The 24,165-nt window shown below is 40.6% G+C and overlaps 2 protein-coding genes across 2 annotated transcripts; both read left to right on the top strand.

The window, feature by feature from the left end:
* The first annotated feature begins 557 nt into the window (after positions 1-557).
* On the top strand, positions 558-6,928 carry LOC104116594 (26S proteasome non-ATPase regulatory subunit 11 homolog). The gene is made up of 2 exons (XM_009627479.4): positions 558-693; positions 5,330-6,928. The coding sequence occupies exon 2, from the start codon at positions 5,355-5,357 to the stop codon at positions 6,678-6,680; it is 1,326 nt and encodes a 441-aa protein (XP_009625774.1). The 5' UTR covers positions 558-693; positions 5,330-5,354; the 3' UTR covers positions 6,681-6,928.
* A 9,209-nt stretch (positions 6,929-16,137) lies between these two features.
* On the top strand, positions 16,138-23,833 carry LOC104116593 (ARF guanine-nucleotide exchange factor GNOM). The gene is made up of 3 exons (XM_009627478.4): positions 16,138-16,288; positions 18,114-18,945; positions 19,761-23,833. Exons 2-3 carry the CDS (start codon positions 18,214-18,216, stop codon positions 23,370-23,372), a joined length of 4,344 nt encoding a protein of 1,447 aa, XP_009625773.1. The 5' UTR covers positions 16,138-16,288; positions 18,114-18,213; the 3' UTR covers positions 23,373-23,833.
* Positions 23,834-24,165: the final 332 nt, after the last annotated feature.

Here is a 24,165-nt window from a genome sequence, read left to right as displayed (position 1 = left end):
TTTAGAAAGATTTGAGATTATTTAGAAAAAGAAAGTTCGTACCTCTGATACTTTCAAAGTATTTTCTCGAGATGGCAGAGTCTCATGCTGATAACGTGTTATAAAATAAAGAGAGTAAAGTAAAGACAAGTATAGAGAGAAACTGATATATTATTCAAACTTCAAACTTATGTACATAATGAATTGAATTCTCCTCTATTTATAGAAGAAAGGAAGCTGCTGTGTAAGCTGCTACTACAAGCTGCTGTGTAAACTACTACTGCAAGCTGCTGCTGCAAGCTGCTATGTAAGCTGCTTGTAAGCTGTTGTGTTAACTGCTTGTAAGCTGCTACTCTAAGCTGTTGTGCCAGATATAGATAATCTTCTACTATGGATAATATTTATCCATAACGGAGTACCGAAAAGATAAGCTTTTTCATAAAACTTATTTCCAATTGAGTATTAAATAGATAAACATATTTACGGCATAATCTCATATGGATAAGCTTCTTTAGGAAGCTCAACATCCATTATATAATATATTTATAACAAGAAAAAGAATTTAAAAAAAAAAAATGTATACAAACAAAAATCTGCACTTATTAATTCGCACAGCTCTATCAAAGGTTTAATTACTGTGCACGCCAACTACGATTCCCAGCTCCATTCCCCATCTCCTTCGCCGGCGATCTCTTCCTTCAGCAAAATCTCTGTGTAAGTTCTTTTTTTTGTCTTTTTCTTATGCTCTCTCCCTCCTTTTACTTCATCCTCTTTAAGAAGTGAAAAAAACCCTAACCCCTTTTCGCAGCAAGTTAAAAAAATAAGAACTTTGTTGTGGGTTTTACAATGCCTTTGTGAATTATGTCTGTTCACACTACATACATGTGTGTTGCGATATTGGAATTAAGTTTAGTCATAAGGTCCAGTTATTGCCCGTAGTTTTTTTTAGTTTTTTTAGAGATCTGTATGTCCTTAGAGAATGTAGAGAAAACCCCATTAGTGTTGAAGTAATTTGTGAATGGGATGGATATTGAGGATTCATAAGGCGGACTCCAACTAATTTAGGGTTGAGGAGTTATTGTTGTTTTTATTAGTAGAATAATTTTACCGAGTGTGAATGGAATGGATATTGAGGATTCATAAGGCCAACTTTAACTAGTTTAGGATTGATGAGTTATTATTGTTTTTAGGATGATGGCAGTGTTCGAGCACACTAACTTGACCACACCTCGACTATTCCTCTGGGTACCTGCTGCCTCCCATCAACATAGGTACTGGGTAACTCTGCATACCAATTCTTAGGTAGATGGGAGGAAATCACCTAGTGTTTTTTGTTCCACTAGGACTTGAGCCAGAGGCCACATGGTTCTCCTCCAACTTTAATGATCACTAGGACACAACCTTATATGCCAAGGACTTATTGTTATTCTTTTGTATAACAAGGAAAAAAGAGAAAGGGACGAAAAAGATATAGAACTTTTGTCATCAGATTCTGCTTCTCAACACTGGGATGTTAGGTTTAGTTAACGGGGTTCAATTTCAAGAATTTCATGAATGCTTGAATATGTTGACTGCCTATTATACGGTCTTATGAAACCTCAAGTTTTCATCAGTGTAGGTGGTCATTTCCCATTTACTCTCTGGAAGTTGTGAAACTTTTATTCAGCTGATGGAATTGTTGATTGTTTGCGATGCTTAATTTTAGTCTGATTTTGTTGAAGTCGTGCTTGAAGTCCTTGACTAGGTGTAGAATGTAGATGGTTAGTGCTTATTATAATCTTAGTAGAATACATAGACAACAATGCTATCAAAGGCGAAAAGCGCAAAAAAGCTCTAAGCTCCTTTGGGGCTTTAACCGCAAAGCGCAAATAAAGCATGAGCTTTAATGAAAAAAGGCACAACTGGAGAAAAAGTAAAAATATGCATATTTAGTCTAAGAACAATAATTATAAGCATGAATAACAAATATATGAACAAAGAAACTGAAAAAAAAAAAGATTACGATAAAGTGAAATATCAATTATTTAGTGTCGCCTTTTCAGGATTACGCTCATTGGCAAGTAAAAGTATGACTTAGAGCCTTAATGCGACACTGAAGCGCCCACAAAGCGAGGCGAAACGCTCAACATGTTTTGAGCCTCGCTTCAGGGCTTAAGCGCGCCTTTGACAACACTGATAGACAAACATCTAAACTTGCTAAAAAAATTCATTTAGGCACCTCAACTAAACGTGTGACATGATGAACACCTGAGTTGGTACAAAATGTGCCAATTGAACACAACAAGCTGACATAGCACAACGCGTCATCCTCACTTGAATTTAAGCGCGTGAATTGACTAATTTCTACTGACATGACGAAGATAACACCCAACATCATCATCTCTCTCACACCACCGTCTTCCTGTCTCAAGTGGCCATTTTTGGCCATGCTCATACACTGCTTCTTCTCCATTTTTGGCCTTGTTCCCTAATGTAGCAGCTCATTATCTTTTTCCACCAACCAGACAACACCTACATAGATCAACCGATTCACCCATCGCCACAGCTATACAGTAGAGACTCCTTCACACGCTAGAATCACACGACTCCATTCTCATAAAGAACTCTGGTGAGGCGTTGAGTGTGTACCTCAGGATTCGGCTTGTATGTATGTTTGTTGTGGGGGGGGGGGGGGGGGAGGATTGGAGTTCGAGGGATATAAGGATCCTTGGCAATGTAGTGGTGGCTGTTTGGAGGATGAGGAAAGTGACTAAGGAGGTGCTGATGGTGTTTGGGCGGTAGTTGAATGACTGAAGGTGATGCTGCATGTATGGTTATGGTGGTTTGTGGTGAATTTTTTGGAGCTTGGCAGTGTATGTTTGTGTGTAGGAAATGAGGCTTGAAGGTGAGGTTTAATGGTTTATCTGCTGAGACTGGTCTGATTCGTTCATGGAGGAGAGGTAATTTGCTCTTGGTGGCTGCCATGGTTATGGAGTTATTATAGATGGTATCTGTGTAATTAATGATGAGGGCCTGTATGAGTGTTTGGTAGAGATGGTTATCCTTAGAGTTCTATATTTTAAATGGTCTGAAAAGGCCAGCTAGGATAGTTTTTTTTTTGGGGGGGGGTGTCATCATCTCATTTGCTCAATTGTCATGTGTCATCATCTCATTTTCTCAATTGCCACGTCTTCCACGTTTTTGGGTTTCACACTCTTGGTGATGGTTGATGCTGTGTTTAGTAGGAACATTTTGCACGTGCATCAGATGCTCAATAGATTACATACTTAGTCGAGGTGTCTAAATAAGAAATTTTGGCAAGTTTTTATTTTTCGGGACCGGTAAGTAAGAATTTCATTGATGAAGCAACAAAGCACCAGGATGGTGCTTTTGTGGAAAGATAGTGTGGCAACCCACTATACAAAAAGAAAGAAAGAAGAGTTCTCAGCTGCGCAGATCACTGATACGAGTTAATAAAATCTGACATGCTATCTTCATCCTTTACATTTGTACTTCAGCTGCTGTACAGGAATCACTTCCCATCTGAACCACCTGGAATTTCTGCGCCCCCCCCCCCCCCCCAAAAAAAAAAACAAATTCAAATTCCAACAGACACTCTCTGGGATAGTGTTCCACCATCTTTTTTTCTATAAGGTAATGAATTTCATTGAAGGCATCAGAAGATGCAAATTCACATTGTTCCACAATATTAATCCTGGCAAGTTCAGATGGCCATCTATGTGTTATGCCTACTATCTTTCTCCTTCTGTCCATCAGTGTGTGCGTTGAGTATTTTGCAGAAATCGAGGCGTCCTCTAGAATTTTAGTTATAACCCTAGGGATTGCGTCGATGATCAATTTCCCTTGCCATCTGAAAAGGATTTTTTTATCTGTGCCATTTCAAAGAGATTTTTACATGTGATATTTATATGAACAAATGAGGGTTTTATGTTGATCTCATGAATCTTGGTCTCTGTTTTTGCTCTTATTTTATTCAGCTTTACTTCTCACATATTGCTTTAGTACTTCAATGCATTTGGTGGATATTGGCTATAATAGACAATGGGTAATCACTTGTCACCAATGATGACTCACCATTCTGAGTTTTCAAGAACGCTGAGGATGGTGTTGTTATATTGCTTTTTAAATGTGTTGGTGTCGGAGCTTTTAAAGTTTCGTGCTGGTTTTACGTCCGTGTCCAGTGCTTTGTCGGGATTTTGATTCACAAATATATCTGTACTGTTTTCATCCCAGCTCAATGGATGTGGGGGGCCGTGGATTAACAACACCATCCTTAGCCGATTCTGCCCCTGCAGCAGCGGCCATCGTAGAGGGGCACATGTCACTAGAGCTCGGTGAAGGAGTGCCACTGTGTGAAGCACCATGGCCAGAGGAAGGAGGAACGATTGTTCCCATATGCTTAGGAGCCTTATCATGCGCAGCTTGAAATAAACCGGGCCCCTTAGGATCAATTCTAATGGAATTGGGGAAAGTTGCTGGGCCCATGTGAGGAGGCCCAGGCCTATACTTGCTGAAAACTTGCCCGGCCCTATGATAAGTAGAAGAGGATCGTCCCATTCTGCCTTTTCAGCCCCATCACTGACCCATTCACGTCTTCTCCTCCTGTTAAAATTTTGTCTTCCTCCCCCAATTTCAAACCTCCCGTCTCTTCTCGATCTAACGTCTGATTCCGGCTTAATCCAGTGATCCGGTGAGCCCTCCCCTCCCCTCAGAGACTGATTTCCCCTCCCCTCCCTTCTATTTGACCTTCCCTTTTCTTTCGTTGCTATCACAAGCATAAAGATGCTAGCTCCCTTACTCTTGACTAGCCTCTTTGAGGTATATCTTCTTGTTATTGGCTAGCTCCAAGATCCCATAATAACATCTTGTAATGGAGCTAGCATCTTTATTTTTGTAATCACTGCATCTGCTTGATGCCTTTCAATGAAGCAACTTAATTTATAAAAAAAGAAGAAGATTAGTTGTGATACACCTTCTAGGCTGATCCTTCAAGTGAAAATAGAGGAGGATCATTTGAAGGTGAGGTTAAATTGCTTGTATTGTGCCTAATAATTTCTTCAATCACTTGTAAAGTTTCATCATGTAAGGAGTATTTTTTTTTATATTCTCAAAGGGTTGGTATTTGTAGTTTTGCCATAGTACTCTTTTGCAGTTGTTTACATATTAGAGAATTTTTGCTTTCTATGTTAAAGTGGCTGGCATAGCTTAATGCAGTTTCTTCATTTTAACTACTCTTACATCTTTAGCTACTAATTGCAAAATTGAGTCTGTAAAGACAACTTGACTAAGTGTTCCAAATGCTGCCTCTCTGCTTGTACATATCTAATTTCCTTGTTGACTAAAAATGCAGGACTTAAATTCTGCTAGCTGTAACCATGTCGTCTTCGTATCTACCTGCAACCTCAGATTCACTAGCCCAGGCTTCTGAGGCTAAAACGCCATCTGAGGCTATCTCCATTCTCTACCGCATCCTTGAGAATCCTTCATCATCTTCCGAGGCCCTAAGGATCAAAGAGCAGGCAATTTTCAATCTGTGTGACCTCCTAAGTCAGGAGAATAGGGCTGAGGATCTCAAAAACCTTCTCAGCCAGTTGCGTCCCTTCTTCTCTTTAATACCCAAGGCAAAAACAGCCAAAATTGTTAATAAAGGAATTGTTGACGCAATGGCTAAAATACCGGGTACATCTGATCTTCAGATTACTTTTTGCAAAGAGATAGTTCAGTGGACCCATTCAGAGAAACGAACTTTCCTTCGTCAGCGAATTGAGTCAAAACTTGCAGCTCTTCTGATGGAAAACAAAGAGTATTCTGAAGCATTGACACTCCTTTCAGGACTGATCAAGGAGGTGAGAAGATTGGATGACAAGCTGCTTCTTCTGGAGATTGACTTGACGGAGAGCAAGCTCCACTATTCTTTGAGAAATCTTCCCAAAGCCAAGGCTGCACTTACAGCTGCTCGAACAGCAGCCAATGCTATTTATGTTCCTCCAGATCAGCAAGGTGACATTGATTTGCAGAGTGGGATACTTCATGCAGAAGAGAGAGATTATAAAACTGCCTACAGCTATTTCTATGAGGCATTTGAGGCATTTAATGCCCTTGCTACTAATGATTCCAAGGACGCTTCATCAAAAAAAGATCCGAAGGCCAAGGCAAAGTACATAGCCAAGGCCATATACAGCCTCAAGTATATGTTGCTATGCAAAATCATGGTCAACCAGGCTGATGATGTTGCGGGAATAATATCTTCACGTGGACTGAATTATCAGGGGCCAGAACTTGATGCTATGAAAGCTGTTGCCGATGCTCACTCCAAGCGATCTTTGCAGCTCTTTGAGATTGCTCTTCAGAACTTTAAGGCTCAGCTTGATGAAGATCCTATCGTCCATAGGCACCTCTCTTCGCTCTACGACACTTTAATGGAGCAGAATCTTTGCAGGTTGATTGAGCCTTTCTCAAGGGTCGAGATTGCTCATATTGCTGAGTTGATTGAATTGCCAGCTGACCATGTCGAGAAGAAGTTATCTCAAATGATATTAGATAAGAAGTTCGCTGGGACTCTGGACCAGGGTGCTGGATGCCTTGTAATTTTTGAGGACCCTAAGCAAGATGCAATTTACCCGGCTTCATTGGAAACCGTTTCGAATATGGGGAAGGTTGTTGACAGTCTCTTTGTAAGATCTACAAAGATAATGGCTTGAGTTTCAAATCCTTCATCTTAAGACTTGTATTTCTTGAGCTGCAGGCAGTATCTGTTTTCAGCGGCTGCTTATGCTTCCTTTCCCAATGCATTCTGAACTTAGTTTAAACCTTACATTGCTGGAGTGACAGATGAGCTAACTCAACTTAATTCCTTTAGATTTTTTATGACTTTATCAGTGCCATGAGATGTTTGGACCATCTAATTGCAAGCTTTATTTATTATGATGATTGATTCTTTGTTTTTTTATCTATCTGTTACAGTACCTGATACTGGGCCCGTTTTTATTAATTGGTTTAAATCCTTGGGGTATTATTACTTTTAGCTCGTGCCTATATGTTATATACAAAAATTATATAAATTTTATATATTTTTTGGGCTATTATTTTTACAGCGGTTGTACAGTAGTGTCATTTTCTCTAGATCTCGATCCTTGCAATATTAGGAGTCTTGTGTGAGTATTTGATGAACTCTATCTGGTCAAAGGATGAAAGATCAAACTCCAGGAACCAATGGGAAAAAGAAAGTCTCTCTGAAATGATATACTCTAGAAAAATAAAAGATAAAGCAATTCTTTTAATTTAAGAATATCAGGAAAAATATTGATGTTTTCACTGTGAACCTTTTCTATATGAGATGAATATGGAGTATCCACCTACCTATGATAAGCATGTACTAAATCAATAAATGAATGAACATATGGTTGTATATAAACTGTTATCACTTAATTATGATAAATTATGAAGTATTAAATTACCTATAGTAAATGAATTATGGGTAAATTATTATGATTTGAGGTATACATTGAGTATAATTAAGTATTTTTACTTATTTTATTTTCTCCATTTCAAATTCACCGACTGAAACCTATAAATCTAAACAGAGGGCTATTTTAATCTCCTTTTCTTTTTTAGTCCTTTCTTTCTTTTTCTCTGCTATTTAATCTTATTGTAATAAGTTGTTCTTTCTTTTTCTTTCTTTTGTCCCCTTGCGTCACAATCATTTGAAGCTCCTTTCATTTTCTTTGGTAAACCCTTTTGTGCCCATTCCTTTATCTTCATTCATACATATTCACAACAATCGAGATTCGAGAGTTTTGTTCATTTGTGAAAAATTGATAAGGAGTTTGACCGTTTTGTGAAATTTTTCCATATTTATAACAAATCTAGCAGTTAAAACAAGAAAACGAAAAAATACTCCAAAAGTAGAAAGTTATATTTTTTTCTTTTCAAACGGTTAATATAATTTATATTTTGGGGGCATCTAGTGGCTATCTTCTTCTTGTTATATTTTGTATCCTCTATCAGTCTATGAGATTGGATTGTCAAGTGTGATCCATTTCTTGTCATGGATTTATCGCCCAAACAAGATAAGTAAACAAATAGAAAAGTCTATTTGTTAGATTAAAATTTGGTTTAACTTATGTATATTAGCAATATATTTTATCTTACATTATCAGTATATTTTAACATATCGTAAACTTATCCTCGACCTCATAGATGTCCTTCCAAAACTCTAACATATGATGTATGATATGCCGAGTTTATTACTGACTTTACCATGATCGATTAAGTGAAATGATTTTTCAAAATCTGACAGCGTTTTAAAAAAAAATTACACATAAAATTAAAACTCTTTACAATCAAAATTATAATTTTGCCCTTATCAAAAGGTGCAAATGATAATTCTCACGTGCGTTTACTTAACGCCTGAAATTAACATATCTGTTACGCGGCGCCTTCCTGAAGTTCCTTGGAAGGGCGACGTAAGGCTAAGCAACCGATGTCAGTACGGTTGTTGTCCGCCAACTGAGGTCCCCTCCGTACGCTAGACTAGATTGTCAGTGCCGTACGGGAAAACCAATGTCATGAGCAATTGAAAGAGAGCAAAAAAGAGAATTGAGAATGAAAGAAAGCTTGATTGCATTGAATGAAAGCTATTACAGAAAACAAGACGGTGTCGGGGGGGGGGGGAGGGAGAGATACCAGTACAGAGAATTGTTTGCTTGCTTGAAAGTTTTGATTGCTTGGTCCCCCTTAATAATGCTTAAAAAAATAAACCAAAGTTACATGACTAGATCTATGAAAGCTGGAAAATCACACTTAAAGAAAATGCAGCAAAACTACTCTATATTTACAATGAAAAGGACTTAGTCTTCTACAAAGCAGCAACAAGTCCGTTGGCAGCAACTTTGTCTTTAGCATCAGGGTCTGCGCGCGCGGCATTGTCTACGCGCGCGGCGCTGTTGGCATCTGCCTGTGGCTGGGCGCTGGCGATGGCTATCGGTGGGGCGATAGAGGCACATGCGCGCTTGTCACTTGGAGCTGCCGAGACCACGGGGCCGACCGTGGCGACGGGCGTTGGGAGGCTGGCCAGGACGCCACGGGGCGCGTCCAAGGGGTCATGGGGCATGGTTGGAAAGCCGCCCATGACATTCTCCCCCACCTGAGTTGGCGACGTCCTCGGCGCCTTCCTTGCAAGGTAATCATCAATCAGGCTCTTGTAGGCTTTGAGGTTTGTTCCCCTCTCCCAAGTATTCTCCTCTGCATCACATCCCTGCCATTTCACCAAGAACTCCTGGTGATCTTTTCTTGAGGCGTGAATCACTCGATCATCAAGAATAGCTTCAGCACGCCTTTTCCCGGTTGAATTGGGGCCTCGAATACTTGGTATTGTGAGTTGGCTTCATGAAGGATCCTCCATATCTTCCCGAAAAGGTTTCAGGAGACTGACATAGAAAACATGATGGATTTTCCACCAAGCTGGGGTATCCACCCGGTATGCAACTTTCCCAATGCGCCTTTCAATGGACAAGGGTCCAATATATTTTTGCAATAGGCGAGGGTCATGGACCCCTACAAACAAGTACCGCTTTGGGATTTTGACCATCACTTTGTCTCCCACCTGGTATTCAATAAAGCGGCGATTCTGATCAGCATGCCTCTTCATCCGCTTTTGGGCTTTGACAATATAGCTCCGCACTATCTCCAAATTTTGCTTCCATTCTTTTGAGAAGCTAGCAGCCCGAGGAGATTTTGACATGTTTGGTGCGTTCACTGTGTGTGGGAGTAGCGGTTGCTGTCCGGTAACAATTTCAAAAGCGCTTTTGTTGGTACTTGAGCTCTTTTGTGAATTGAAACACAGTTGAGCAGCATCCAGAAGCTTCACCCAATTCTTCTGCGATCCGGTCACAAAGTGCCGGAGATATTCCTCTAGCATGCCATTGAATCGCTCCGTCTGGCCATCAGATTGCGGATGAAAACTTGAGCTATGACTCAATTTTGACCCGAGGCACTTAAAGAGTTGGGTCCAAAAATTGCTAGTGAAGCGTGAGTCGCGATCACTAACAATGTCTTTAGGTAAGCCCCAATACTTGACGACATGAGAGAAGAATAGTCGAGCTGTATCTTCTGCTGATATATATTGTGGGGCTGCTATAAAGGTAGCATACTTGGAAAACCGATCCACCACAACCAAGATAGTTGTGAGATCTCCGACCTTGGGCAATCCGGTGATGAAGTCCAGGGAAACGCTTTCCCAAGGTCTTTTTGGTACAGCTAGTGGTTCCAAGAGCCCTGCCTGCGTCAAGCGGTCTGACTTATCTTTTTGGCATACTAGACAAGTCTTCACATACTGAGCGACGTCATCGACCATTTGAGGCCAATAATATGCACGGCGAAGTAATGCCATGGTGCGTTCCTCGCCGGGATGACCGGCCCACAAAGTATCGTGGCATTCTGCAAGAAGAGTCCGTCGCAGATCTCCTCCTTTAGGAACATAAAGTCGGTTCCCTTTCACCTTCAGGAACCCATCTTCGGTGTAGAACTGGCGAGTCTTGCCCTGTCCTACCAAATCAACCAAATACTGTGCAGCAGGATCCTTGATGAGTAGATCCTGTATCTGGTCTTTTATGGTGGTGGTTACTTCGCTTCCCTTTAGGGCGGCGAGTACACACATCGATGCTAGATCAGCTCTCCGACTGAGTGCATCAGCAACATGATTGGTCTTTCCACTTCGGTACTCCAGGTTGAAGTGAAATTTCGGTAGGAGTTCCTGCCACCTAGCCTGTCGACCGTTCAGCTTTGGCTGGGTCATGAAATGGCTAACGGATGTGTTGTCTGTCTTGACCACGAATGGGGCTCCCAGTAGATAATGCCTCCAAAGGCGTAAGCAATGAACGACAGCCAGTAATTCTTTCTCATGGGCGGCATAGCGCCGCTCTGCATCCTTCAGTTTCCGGCTCTCGTACGCTACGGGATGCCCTTCTTGTAGCAATAGTCCACCAAGTGCATAGTCGGAGGCATCCATTTGTACTTCGAATGGCTTGGCCAAGTCAGGGAGGGCCAAGACTGGGCTACTAGACATAGCCATCTTCAATGCGTCGAAGGCCTCTGCCCGCTTGAGGCCCCAATCCCACGGGGTGGCCTTCTTGAGAAGTTCTATCAGCGGCACTGTAATGAGGGAGTAAGTTTTCACAAAACGCCGATAGAAGTTGCATAGACCAAGGAACGGCCTCAAGGCATGTATATCCTTAGGAGGCGGCCATTCTGTAATGGCCTGAATCTTTTGCTGGTCCATCTTGATCCTCCCTTCCTTGATGACATGTCCGAGGAAGTCAATTTGTTTCTGAGCAAAGGAGCACTTGGATAGCTTCGCATATAATTCGTGCTCCCGCAATCGGGCTAGGACCTTCCGCAAATGCTCCAGGTGTTCTTCCAGTGTCTGGCTATATACCACAATGTCATCCAAATAAACCACGACGAATTCATCAATGTATTCTCGGAAGACTTGGTTCATCAAGGTGCAAAATGTGGTTGGCGCGTTAGTCAAGCCAAAGGGCATAACCAGGAAGTCATACGACCCATATCTTGTCACACAGGTCGTCTTGTGCTCATCACCATCTGCAATCCGAACTTGCCAATAACCTGTCCTCAGGTCTATTTTGGTGAATACCGTCGCACCACCCAGTCTATCAAACAAGTCTGCCATTAGCGGAATAGGATACTTGTTTTTCACGGTGATTTTGTTTAGAGCCCGGTAATCCACACAGAGTCGTAAACTACCATCATGTTTCTTTTGGAATAGCACAGGGGACCCGTATGGGGAATTGGAGGGCACGATGATCCCTGTGTCTAGCATTTTCGTCAATTGTCTCCGAAGCTCGGAGAGTTCGGGTTGTGACATTCTGTACGGTGCCCAGGCAGGTGGCTTCGCACCCGGCACCAACTCAATCTCATGGTCCACAGTTCGCCTAGGCGGAAGGCGCTTTGGCATATCTTGTGGCATGATGTCTTCAAATTCCAGAAGTAACTCCTTCACGGTGCAGGAATGGGACCCGAGGAACGTTCTATATCTTCCATGCAGAGGGTAGCTAGGAACGTGGGTTCATGTCTTTTTACCCCCTTCTTCAACTGCAAGGCCGAGATGTTCTCGGCTGCCATCTTCATGGGAATGCACGGAATAATGCAGGGCTTGGCCCCATTTGCTCCCATCATCAGTAGCATGTCTGCATACGGTGCGGGCATGGTATTGGTCTGTCTCAGGAATTCCAACCCCACTATTAACTCAAAGTTATATATGATCACTACGCGCAGGTTGAACTTTCCTTCATAAGGGCCAAGCTTCACTGGTACTTCTTTGTCTATTCCACCCACTGGTTGAGGTGGTGAGTTGATAGCCTTCACACGACCTTTTCCCTTTCCTACAACTAGTCCAAGACGCTCCACCCGAGTCAAGGCTAAGTAGTTGTGGGTGGCACCCGTATCTATCATTGCCCGAATGAGCTTGCCATTTACCTTCATGTCAACGAACATTAAGGTCCTCTCTTGATGAGGAGGAGTCCTCAAATTCGCCTTCTTATTTCCTTTCCTGGCAATTGGACAGGGGTCCTTCTTCTTGCGGATACCGGCACTGGTTCCCGCTAAGGGCTCAGAAATGGAGCCAACAATTGCATTGAATGCACCTACTGGCTCGGTCTGGTCCGCATCATCGGCATCGTCGTCCGTCCCATCCTCAAAAGCTTGATGGGCGTTCATCTGTGTATGTGGGCATTCATTATTCCAATGTGGTCCGCCGCAATGACGACATCCTGAGGGGGGCTTCCTCCCCCGATCATTGTTTTTAGATGTAGCACTAGTACTGCCGGAAGAGGGAGCCTTGGATTTGGGTGCACTCCGGTCTCCTCCACTTCTGCTAGGGCCACCAGTGTTTGGTTGGCCCCCTTTGTATCCTCCTCGGACAGGCTATTGAGGCCTATCCTTCCGGGCTTCCACTTGGTAATCCCCAAGACACTCTGCTGCTTGGATTGCCTTAGGCAACGTGTCTACCCTTTGTCTCTGCAACTCTATCCGGGCATAAGGTTTCAACCCTTCCAGAAAGGTGAAGAGTTTGTCTTTGTCCCCCATGTCACGGATGTTTAGCATGAGCGCGGAGAATTCCCGCACGTAATCTCGCACTGATTTGGTCTGGCGGAGCTCCCGCAACTTTCTCCTGGCATTGTACTCAACATTTTCGGGGAAGAACTGTAGGCGTATGGCTGCCTTCAGTTCCGCCCATGTCTCGAGGGCATCTTCACCAGCCTTGATGGCTTCGTACTTCACCCGCCACCAGAGTTTGGCATCACCCTGAAGATACATGGCAGCAGTTGCTACCTTCTTAGCTTCTTCTAGGCCTCCCACGGCATTGAAGTATTGCTCGATGTCGAAAATAAAATTTTCCACTTCTTTGGCATTCCGAGCTCCACTGTATGGCTTTGGCTCAGGAATTTTCAGCTTTTGTGCCATATGGGCGAGGTTCACACCACCCCCAAATTAGTTTCCGCCTCCTCGAAGTAGGCCTTGTAAAGCAGCATTAACAACATTGAGTTGGCCTGTCAAGTTGTCTATAGTTTGTTGCATGGCAGTCACCCTGTCTGCCTCTTGTTCCCTGTTGGCTAAATCCTCGGCACGCTCCTGCTGGAGGACCTCAAATTTACCAAAAATTTTAGGTGCCTCTGTGGGTGCTGTTTGCCGGTCTCCTTTAGAGTCGTGACTGATGTTTTCTATGTCAACTTCGGCCTGGATGAGTCTGCGGCCCAGGTCGTCCAACCTTTGCACTAGGCTGGTCTTTAGATCGGGCACCATTTTCACGATGGGCCGTAATGCGTCAACCGTTCCCTCAAGGGTCGCGATGCGATCCCCATAATTCACCATGGTCAGAAATGGTGGTAATTGTAATATAATCCCTCGTCCGATGTCGAGCCTAGGCTCTGATACCGACTGTTACGTGACGCCTTCCTGAAGTTCCTTGGAAGGGCGACGTAAGGCTAAGCAACCGATATCAGTACGGTTGCTGTCCGCCAACTGAGGTCCCCTCCGTACGCTAGACTAGATTGTCAGTACCGTACGAGAAAACCAATGTCATGAGCAATTGAAAGAGAGCAGAAAAGAGAATTGAGAATGAAAGAAAGCTTGATTGCATTGAATGGAAGCTATTACAGAAAACAAGACGGTGTCGGGGGAGAGACACCAGTACAGAGAATTGTTTGCTTGCTTGAAAGTTTTGATTGCTTGGTCCCCCTTAATAATGCTTAAAAAAAATAAACCAAAGTTACATGACTAGATCTATAAAAGCTGGAAAATCACACTTAAAGAAAATGCAGCAAAACTACTCTATATTTACAATGAAAAGGACTTAGTCTTCTACAAAGCAGCAACAAGTCCGTTGGCAGCAACTTTGTCTTTAGCATCAGGGTCTGCGCGCGCGGCATTGTCTACGCGCGCGGTGCTGTTGGCATCTGCCTGTGGCTGGGCGCTGGCGATGGCTATCGGTGGGGCGACAGAGGCACATGCGCGCTTGTCACTTGGAGCTGCCGAGACCACGGGGCCGACCGTGGCGACGGGCGTTGGGAGGCTGGCCAGGACGCCACGGGGCGCGTCCAAGGGATCATGGGGCATGGCTGGAAAGCCGCCCATGACATATCTTATGATTCTGCTAACGGAAGGAGAAGTCAAGTTGGAAATCATAAATAAAAAAGAGTGCAAATTTTATATATCGATTATGCAAACGAATATGCAGCATTATATCAGTTAAAACATAATTGCCGATAATTCTTTATACAAATATTAGAAGCAATTGTCAAAGAGTAAATTGCATGGGTGGTCATTTAGCTTTGTGTTCTTACCTTAAAGTCACTTTTCTATTTTTGGTTACGTAAAAATCATTCAACCTTGTGTTCATTACCCAAAAGTCACTTTTCTTTCTTATGTTACACAAAAATTATTTTATTATGCTCTAGTTATCACAATAGTCAATTTGATCAGATTTTATAAAACTCACCTGAAAAATCTATTATGCCCTTGACATTATAAATCCTCTGAGTATATAATACCTTTTATATATATATATATATATATATATATATACCTAGATATTTTACCTATAGTTAAAATAACTTTTTATAATATATTCATATATTTAATTTTGTCATGACACTCAATTTGTTTAGTTATATTCAAACATGAACATATATTGAAACATAAAAATGACAAAAAAATATATTTTAAATAACAAATGATCGTTTTTATAGTCAGTAAAACTTTCAAAAAAATTCAAAGATATTTGTGTTTGATATTAAGTCTTTTAAAGCTTTTATCTGTTAATATTTTTTTTTTGAAAGTATTAATTTGATGTATCAATGTGCTAAATGTGGGTATTTTGTTTATTTGATTAACGAATACGGCTTGACTAATAAATCTGTGAGCTTTAATTTTATAATTTTTGTCAAAAATATTTCATTATGTATGGTTAAGAATATTGACTTGAGATTTATTCATAGTAATGTTACTAACAAATTTAATAATGCTATCTCTATATCTTGAAAATTAATGTTAAGGGAAAATTAAATGTTGAATTATTATAAAAATAATAAATCAAATAATATTAAGTTATTTTAATTATAAGTAAAATACCTAGGTAAAAATATATTATACAGTATATAATATAGAAGGTATTACATAAATGAGGGATTTATAATGTCAAGGGTATAATAGATTTTCATGTGAAAGTTTTATAAAATTTGGTCAAAGTGACTATTGTGATAACTAGAACATAGTAAAATAATTTTTGTGTAACAAAACTACAAAAGAAAGAAAAGTTACTTTTGGCTAATGAACACAAAGTTGAATTATTTCTATATAACGCAAAAAAAGAAAAGAAAAGTGACTTCAGGGTAATTAACACAAAATTGAATGACTATCCATAAAATTTACTCTAATAATTGGTCAATCTTTTATAAAAGTTGTGAGTCTTAAAAACATGGAAAGCAATCTTTTATAATTGGTCAAAATAATTGATAATATGAAAAAAACTTTATAATATCCGTGCATACATATATTAACTCAAGATTTTTTTTAAAATTTAAGGTATAAATACTTAACTTGTTATAAATACTTTTTACCGTTTAATTTATAGAGCTTAGAATGTGAAGTCAAAATTATGAAGGAATACGAGATTTTCTCTTCACGGAAAAACTCCATTTTCTCTCACTAGTCTTCTCTTTTTTTTCTGGATTTTCTTCGTCACTCTCTCGGGGGTCTCTCTAGTCATCTTCAGCTATAGATCCAAACTGAGGTAAAGCATTTTTCACTTGATCTTACTTAGTTTCGCTCTTCTTTACTTTCTATTCTTCAATTGTTCACATTTTTACTAAAATATTCCTTTTGATGATCAATTATCGACAGAACATTGTGAATATAGTTTTTGTTTTTAGTTTATATCAATTTCATTCACAGAAAAGAATAAAATGCTTAGAGTTGTTGACAAGTTGTTGAGTTGTTTGTAGTAATCAATTTTGGATAATTTGATATGTTTTGGTGTTACAATTAGTGGTTTGGATCTCCAACATTTTAGTTGTTGATCTTAAGTTTAAGATATTATTTCCATCTAGTTAAGATTTGAAAATTGAGGGTTTTTAGGGTACATAATCCGACCCTGTAACTTTGGCTCAGACCTTGTATATGTGTTCTAAAATTCGTTGGATAAGTATAAATAATAGATTTTTAACGTAGTAAATCAAATGTGCTGTGGTAGCATTTCGAATTCAAACCCACAAAGTTCAAATCCTGGATCACCTTGCTGAATGAATTGTTATTCTTTCGCGTTGTGCATGTCTTCTTCTTTATTTTTATCCCAAAAGAATGTCAATTAGTTTTCAGGAGTCTTACTTGTTCTAGTTAGCTGTGGTAGTTCATGGAACATTTGTGGGACTGTAGTACCCTTTTTTCGTTTTTCTTTTCTCTTTGTGAGTTTTTCTGACCAAGGGAAGGTGTGGAAGTACTTCAAATGTTTATTTGTGTTACTTTTCTATTTTTGGCAAACAATGTGATATCTAATTAGGGTGATGAAGAAATGCACTGCATAATGAGTACCTGTGTAACATGGAATTACCATTTGCCTAAATGTACCTGTGTAAAATGGGAATGACATGGGCTTGCTACTTTCAATAGATTGTTCAAAACGTACTAATTACCTACTGATAAGTGGATATACCAATGCCAGATTCATATCCAAAGTCAAATTCACAATCCAGTCCTTGTAATAGGTGAGTAGTCTGTAGTCGTTTAGGAATCTTGTTGCCTCACTGTAGAAAATTCCTACTTGTGATAGCAGCCAGCAAAATAGGTAAATCGACTTACAATATAATGTTATGCTTACATGCTGGATTTAGAGGGCAGAAAGTTTTCTGCTTCTATGCATGGGCATCAACTTAATTATCCTTTTTGCAAAAACAGTCTTTCGGAAAGACAATTGGGCAACAACCTGATTAGGCATTGTATCTCTGAGTCTTGATGACTCTCTTATTAATTAATCACATTATATTAGCATATTTCAGCTTTACATCTGGAATCTGGCAGCACCATAAGATGGTATATCTTCATCCTCTCTACCTTCCAGAGGGACAATTCCTTTTACTAATCCAAGCTCCGTGTTGTTTGGTGCCATAATTGAGAGTACCAAGATGTAAAATTGTGGTAGTACCAGTGCTCTTTTGCTGCATAATATTTGGCACGAGTATAGAATGCAAGCAGAATGAGGGAAAATGTGGTGTGGTGGCGGCAGTAAAGCAAATATGGGACTAAGATGTAGTTACAATGATATCCATAAATTATGCTGTTGTGTATCATGTTGCTATGTTTCAATCTTTTGATCAAATAACTTTAAGATTGAAAGGGATGAGTTTTCTATACCGTTACTATTGTTTTATCTCCTGCAATTAAAGATAGTATAAAAGCAGACCTTGGCTTTTTTCTATGCCTCTACCTTTGAGAACTATGAAAATTACATGGCATTTATGTTGCAGAATTATTCAGAATGCATTTGGTACCTCAATACTCTTTCATAGAAGTTAACAAAGATTTAATATAACAACATTCAATTCTACTGTTGTCCTTTACAGATCACGAGGGGTATGACTTGACTTCCTTCTAGAACAACCCCCGCGAAGAAGGTTAGTGAATACAGAGCCAGAAGACAATCCAGTTTATTATTTTTCTGAAATGGGGCGTTTAAGGCTACAATCTAGTATCAAAGCAATTGAAGAAGAACCAGAAGATTGTGAGACTTCTTCCAACAAAACTGCTATAGCTTGTATGATTAATTCTGAAGTAAGTGCTGTTTTAGCAGTCATGAGAAGAAACGTGAGGTGGGGTGGTCGTTATGTTTCAGGAGATGATCAGCTAGAACACTCTCTAATCCAGTCTCTTAAGACATTGCGTAAGCAGATATTTTCATGGCAGCATTCAGGGCAAGCCATCAGTCCAGCCTTATATCTCCAGCCATTTCTGGATGTTATTCGGTCTGATGAAACTGGGGCACCAATCACTAGTGTTGCATTGTCTTCTGTTTTCAAGATTTTGACCCTCGATATTTTTGATATTAATACTGTCAATATTGAAGATGCAATGCACTCTGTTGTGGATGCTGTGACTAGTTGCAGATTTGAGGTGACAGATCCTGCATCAGAAGAAGTTGTATTGATGAAGATACTTAGAGTTCTTTTGGCGTGCATGAGAAGTAAAGCATCGGTTGTGTTGAGTAATCAGCATGTTTGCACCATCGTCAACACATGCTTCAGAGTAGTTCATCAAGCTGGAACAAAAAGTGAGCTCTTACAGCGGATAGCACGTCACACCATGCATGAACTCGTGAGATGTATTTTTGCGCACCTTCCAAAAGTTGACAACATGCAACATTCCATAGTTAGACGGCGCAGTTCTACCAAAAGCGAGGTATAGGTGCACATTCTTTTTAATCCCTGAAAGCTATCCTTTGCTGGAGTCTCTAACATTATTTTTCCCAGCTATTGAAGTCAATCTATCAAAGTTTCCACAATCTTCTGTCCTTGGACCCCAAAATCAATAAAAAATGCGAAACATATTATAATTTAGTAGTGTTAACATTTTTCCCATGAACCATTTCCGAGGGGGAGATTGAGTAGTTAAGGAATAGGAGTAACAGTCCGGAGATCCCAGATTTGGATTTTAGCTAAAACACTCGGTGCTCTGGTCCAGCCTTAGCGGATAGGTTTATCCAGTACATGTGCTTGTGGAATGTAGTAAGTTACCCCTTGGATAAGTCAAAGTGCATGCAAGCTGGCCCGAACTAAAAAAAAGAATCTTCTCATTGACCAATCTTGCCTCATGGGCATCATCAGAAGAGCAAAGAAAATGGGAGCTTTTCTTTTCTGTTGACTAAGTTCATCCTTCGAGCTTACTTTGCCTTTTCATTTTGTCCGCACATGCATCTCTTTTTTTTCCGCCCAGGGGTGGGTTGTGCAGTAGGATAATTGAAGTTAGTAGGGTTGCTATGCAGGTACCATAAATATGTTAGCACTAAAATTAGGATCTTGACTCAATGAGCTGCTGTTTAAATATGTTCAACTGGTTTAAATAGGCATGAATACAGTGCATTATATGTTGTCTCCTTTTTGCTCAGCAGTCCAGATTTGATCGAGTATTTCCTGTGAATTAATATTTTGCTTTTTCTTCTTATTCTTCTACCCAAATGTGTTTGGAGCATTATATGTTAATTTCTTTTTACGTAGGTTGCTGCTAATGATAATGAGTACAGTTTCAGTAGCAAGTCGGGAAATGGTACTGGTACCTCCGAATATAATAGCCTACCACCTTCTGGAGGTTTCACTTCTTCTGTTTCCACAGGTCTGCTTAGCACAGATGAAGGCATGGTCATGGGTGATAACGGGAAGGATAACATTCCTTATGACCTACATTTGATGACAGAGCCATATGGTGTCCCATGCATGGTCGAGATATTTCACTTCTTGTGCTCTTTGTTGAATGTTGTCGAACATGTAGGGATGGGTCCTAGAGCAAATACTATGGCATTTGATGAAGATGTTCCACTATTTGCCCTTGGTTTGATTAACTCAGCCATTGAACTGGGAGGCCCTGCTATTTGCAGTCACCCCAGATTGTTGAGTTTAGTCCAGGATGAATTATTCCGTAATCTAATGCAGTTTGGTTTGTCAATTAGTCCATTGATTCTTTCAATGGTCTGCAGTATTGTACTAAATCTATATCAGCACTTGCGTACTGAACTGAAACTACAGCTTGAGGCTTTCTTTTCCTGTGTGGTCTTGAGACTTGCACAAAGTCGTTATGGGGCTTCATACCAGCAGCAGGAAGTAGCAATGGAGGCTCTTGTTGACTTTTGCAGACAAAAATCCTTCATGGTAGAAATGTATGCAAATTTAGATTGCGATATCACCTGCAGTAACATTTTTGAAGACCTTGCGAACTTATTATCTAAGAGTGCATTTCCGGTGAACTCTCCATTGTCTGCCATGCACATTCTTGCTTTGGATGGTCTGATTGCTGTAATCCAGGGAATGGCTGAGAGGATAGGCAATGGATCCTATGATTCGGAATACACTCCAATAAATCTAGAGGAGTATACTCCATTCTGGATGGTTAAGTGTGAGAACTATAGTGATCCTGATCATTGGGTACCATTCGTACGTCGCCGGAAGTACATCAAGAGAAGGTTAATGATTGGAGCTGATCACTTTAATAGGGACCCAAAGAAAGGGCTGGAGTTTCTTCAAGGAACACATCTATTGCCGGAAAAACTTGATCCGCAGAGTGTGGCTTGCTTTTTTAGGTTCACAGCTGGGCTAGATAAGAATCTTGTTGGGGATTTTCTTGGAAATCATGATGAATTTTGTGTCCAGGTGCTTCATGAGTTTGCTGGAACATTTGATTTCCAAGACATGAATCTAGATACCGCATTGAGGCTTTTTTTGGAAACTTTCCGATTGCCTGGGGAATCTCAAAAGATAGCAAGGGTGCTTGAGGCATTTTCAGAGAGATACTATGAGCAATCTCCGCAGATTCTAGCTAATAAAGATGCTGCTCTGTTGTTATCGTATTCTATAATAATGCTCAACACTGACCAGCACAATGTTCAGGTAAAGAAGAAGATGACAGAGGAGGATTTCATCCGTAATAATCGGCACATTAATGGAGGTAATGATCTTCCTCGTGAATTTCTATCTGAATTGTACCATTCAATCTGCAACAATGAGATCCGGACAACACCAGAACAAGGTGCTGGTTTTGCTGAAATGAACCCAAGCCGTTGGATTGATTTGATGCACAAATCTAAAAAAACATCTCCATACATCATGTGTGATTCTAAAGCCTACCTTGACCATGATATGTTTGCAATAATGTCGGGCCCTACTATTGCTGCTATCTCTGTGGTGTTTGATCATGCTGAACATGAGGATGTCTACCAAACTTGTATAGATGGTTTCTTGGCTGTTGCAAAGATTTCAGCTTGCCATCATCTTGAAGATGTTTTGGATGATCTAGTAGTATCTCTATGTAAGTTCACAACTCTCTTGAATCCCTCAATGGTGGAGGAACCTGTTTTAGCCTTTGGCGATGATGCAAAAGCAAGGATGGCAACTGTTACAGTTTTCAATATAGCAAACGAATATGGTGATTTTATCCGTACTGGCTGGAGAAATATCTTGGATTGCATCTTAAGACTGCACAAGCTTGGCCTTCTTCCTGCTCGTGTGGCCAGTGATGCAGCTGATGATTCAGAGGCTTGTTCTGATCCAGGACATGGGAAACCCCTCACAAATTCATTGTCTGCTGCTCATATGCAATCCCTAGGTACTCCCAGAAGATCTTCAGGACTTATGGGCCGGTTTAGTCAACTCCTATCTCTAGATACAGAAGAGCCTAGGTCTCAACCTACTGAGCAACAACTTGCGGCTCATCAGCGCACACTGCAGACAATTCAGAAATGCCATATCGATACCATCTTCACAGGAAGTAAGTTTCTCCTAGCTGATTCTTTGTTGCAGTTGGCAAGGGCCCTCATATGGGCTGCAGGGAGACCTCAGAAGGGTAGTAGTTCCCCAGAGGATGAAGATACCGCAGTGTTCTGCTTGGAATTGCTGATTGCAATCACCTTGAACAATAGAGATAGAATAGAACTTCTTTGGCAAGGAGTTTATGAACATAGTGCTAATATTGTACACTCAACAATAATGCCTTGTGCTCTAATTGAGAAAGCTGTTTTTGGACTACTGCGCATCTGCCAGAGGCTTCTTCCTTATAAAGAGAACTTCGCAGATGAACTTCTAAAGTCGCTACATCTTGTTCTCAAGCTTGATGCCCGGGTAGCTGATGCATATTGCGAACAAATTACGCAGGAAGTGAGTCGGCTGGTTAAAGCAAATGCTCCACATATCCGATCTCAAATGGGATGGCGAAATATTACTCAATTACTTTCTTTTACAGCTCGACATACAGAAGCTTCGGAACCAGGATTTGATGCCCTATGTTTCATCATGTCTGAGGGAGCCCATTTGTCTTCAGCTAATTATGTTCTTTGCAATGATGCAGCAAGAAATTTTGCAGAATCCCGTACTGGACCAGCTGATAGACCTGCTTGTGCGGTGGATCTTATGGCAGGTTCTGTTGCTTGTTTAGCACGCTGGTCCAAAGATGCCAGGGAAGCGATGGCGGAGGCAGAAGCTTTGAAGCTGTCTCAGGATATAGGGGAAATGTGGCTGAGGCTTGTACAGGGTCTAAGGAAAGTTTGTCTGGATCAGAGAGAAGTTAGGAATCATGCTCTTTCATCCCTACAAATGTGCTTGACAGGAGTAGATGAAATTTACCTTCCACATGGTCTCTGGTTGCAGTGCTTTGATATTGTCATTTTCACAATGCTGGACGACTTGATTGAGCTCACATCACAGAAAGATTATCGAAACATGGAAGAGACGCTTGTTCTTGCCTTGAAGCTTTTAAGTAAGGTGTTTTTACAGTTGCTTCACGAGCTATCTCAATTGACCACCTTCTGTAAACTCTGGCTTGGAGTCCTCAACCGGATGGAGAAATACATGAAGGTGAAGCTCAGAGGTAAGAAAAGTGAAAAGCTTCAGGAGCTAGTCCCTGAACTTCTTAAGAACACCTTGGTTGTAATGAAATCTAAGGGGGTACTTGTTCAGAGGGGTGCTCTCGGCGGAGATAGCTTGTGGGAACTGACATGGTTGCACGTGAATAATATCGTTCCTTCTCTGCAATCTGAGGTGTTCCCTGATAATGAGTCAGGACACTTGGACTCTGACCAGACAGACATAGGTAGAAATGCATATGATGAAACTGGTCCGAGTTGAGAAACTACTGAAGCTTATCTTTGAGTCTCTTAGATGAGAGTTACATTTGTGTCCAAATTTGCACTATGTGAGGCAAAGGATTTGCATATTTTTGCTGTGATATAGAATATATAGAAATGAATATCTGCTCACTTCTCCCTGAGGAATTGGAACATGATCTTTCCCAGATATTGTATTAGATTGAGCATATTGTACAGAATGTAGAGTTCTAACGTAGTTTTTACCCTGTCGTTGTATTAGACTTGTGCAGCTTCGTCACATGAAAATTTGAAATGTCTACTGTTTGACACGTTACCATTTGTGTAATGTTGGTCATGGAGAGTGTTTTTGCTAAAAAGTTTCAGTACTAAGTTTGTTAAGAACCTCTGGTGATGAACGGCAAAGTGGTCTTTGTATCTTGCTCTTTCAGGCTTTGCTGTAATTAATATGGATTTGTAGTAGTCGTTTTCCACTTTTGGTCAGTGCGACTCGAACCTTCGACCTTCTGGAGATGGAGATTGCTTAGTCCTGAGCTAACCCTTTTCGTCCCTTTACTTTCTTTTGTTTTACTAGTATTTTAGCATTATCTTGTGGTCTGGTTCTCGTTTCTAAACCAACTATTTTTCTCTGCACAATCTGAAGAAGATTGAAAATTTTGCTATGTTTGCTGTGTTTATTGCAATGTTGGGAGTCAAAGGCCCTAATTCCTAACTTGCGTCTGATTGACATAATGCTAGAAAGCATTGGCATTGGCATTGGAGCAAAAGCTTAGGAGAATTCTACATATTCACTTTTTGTGATTGCTTGCTAGAAC

This window comes from Nicotiana tomentosiformis, chromosome 10 (assembly GCF_000390325.3).
Source record: "Nicotiana tomentosiformis chromosome 10, ASM39032v3, whole genome shotgun sequence".
Taxonomy (NCBI): domain Eukaryota; kingdom Viridiplantae; phylum Streptophyta; class Magnoliopsida; order Solanales; family Solanaceae; genus Nicotiana; species Nicotiana tomentosiformis.
This window is presented reverse-complemented; position numbering and strand designations above follow the sequence as displayed.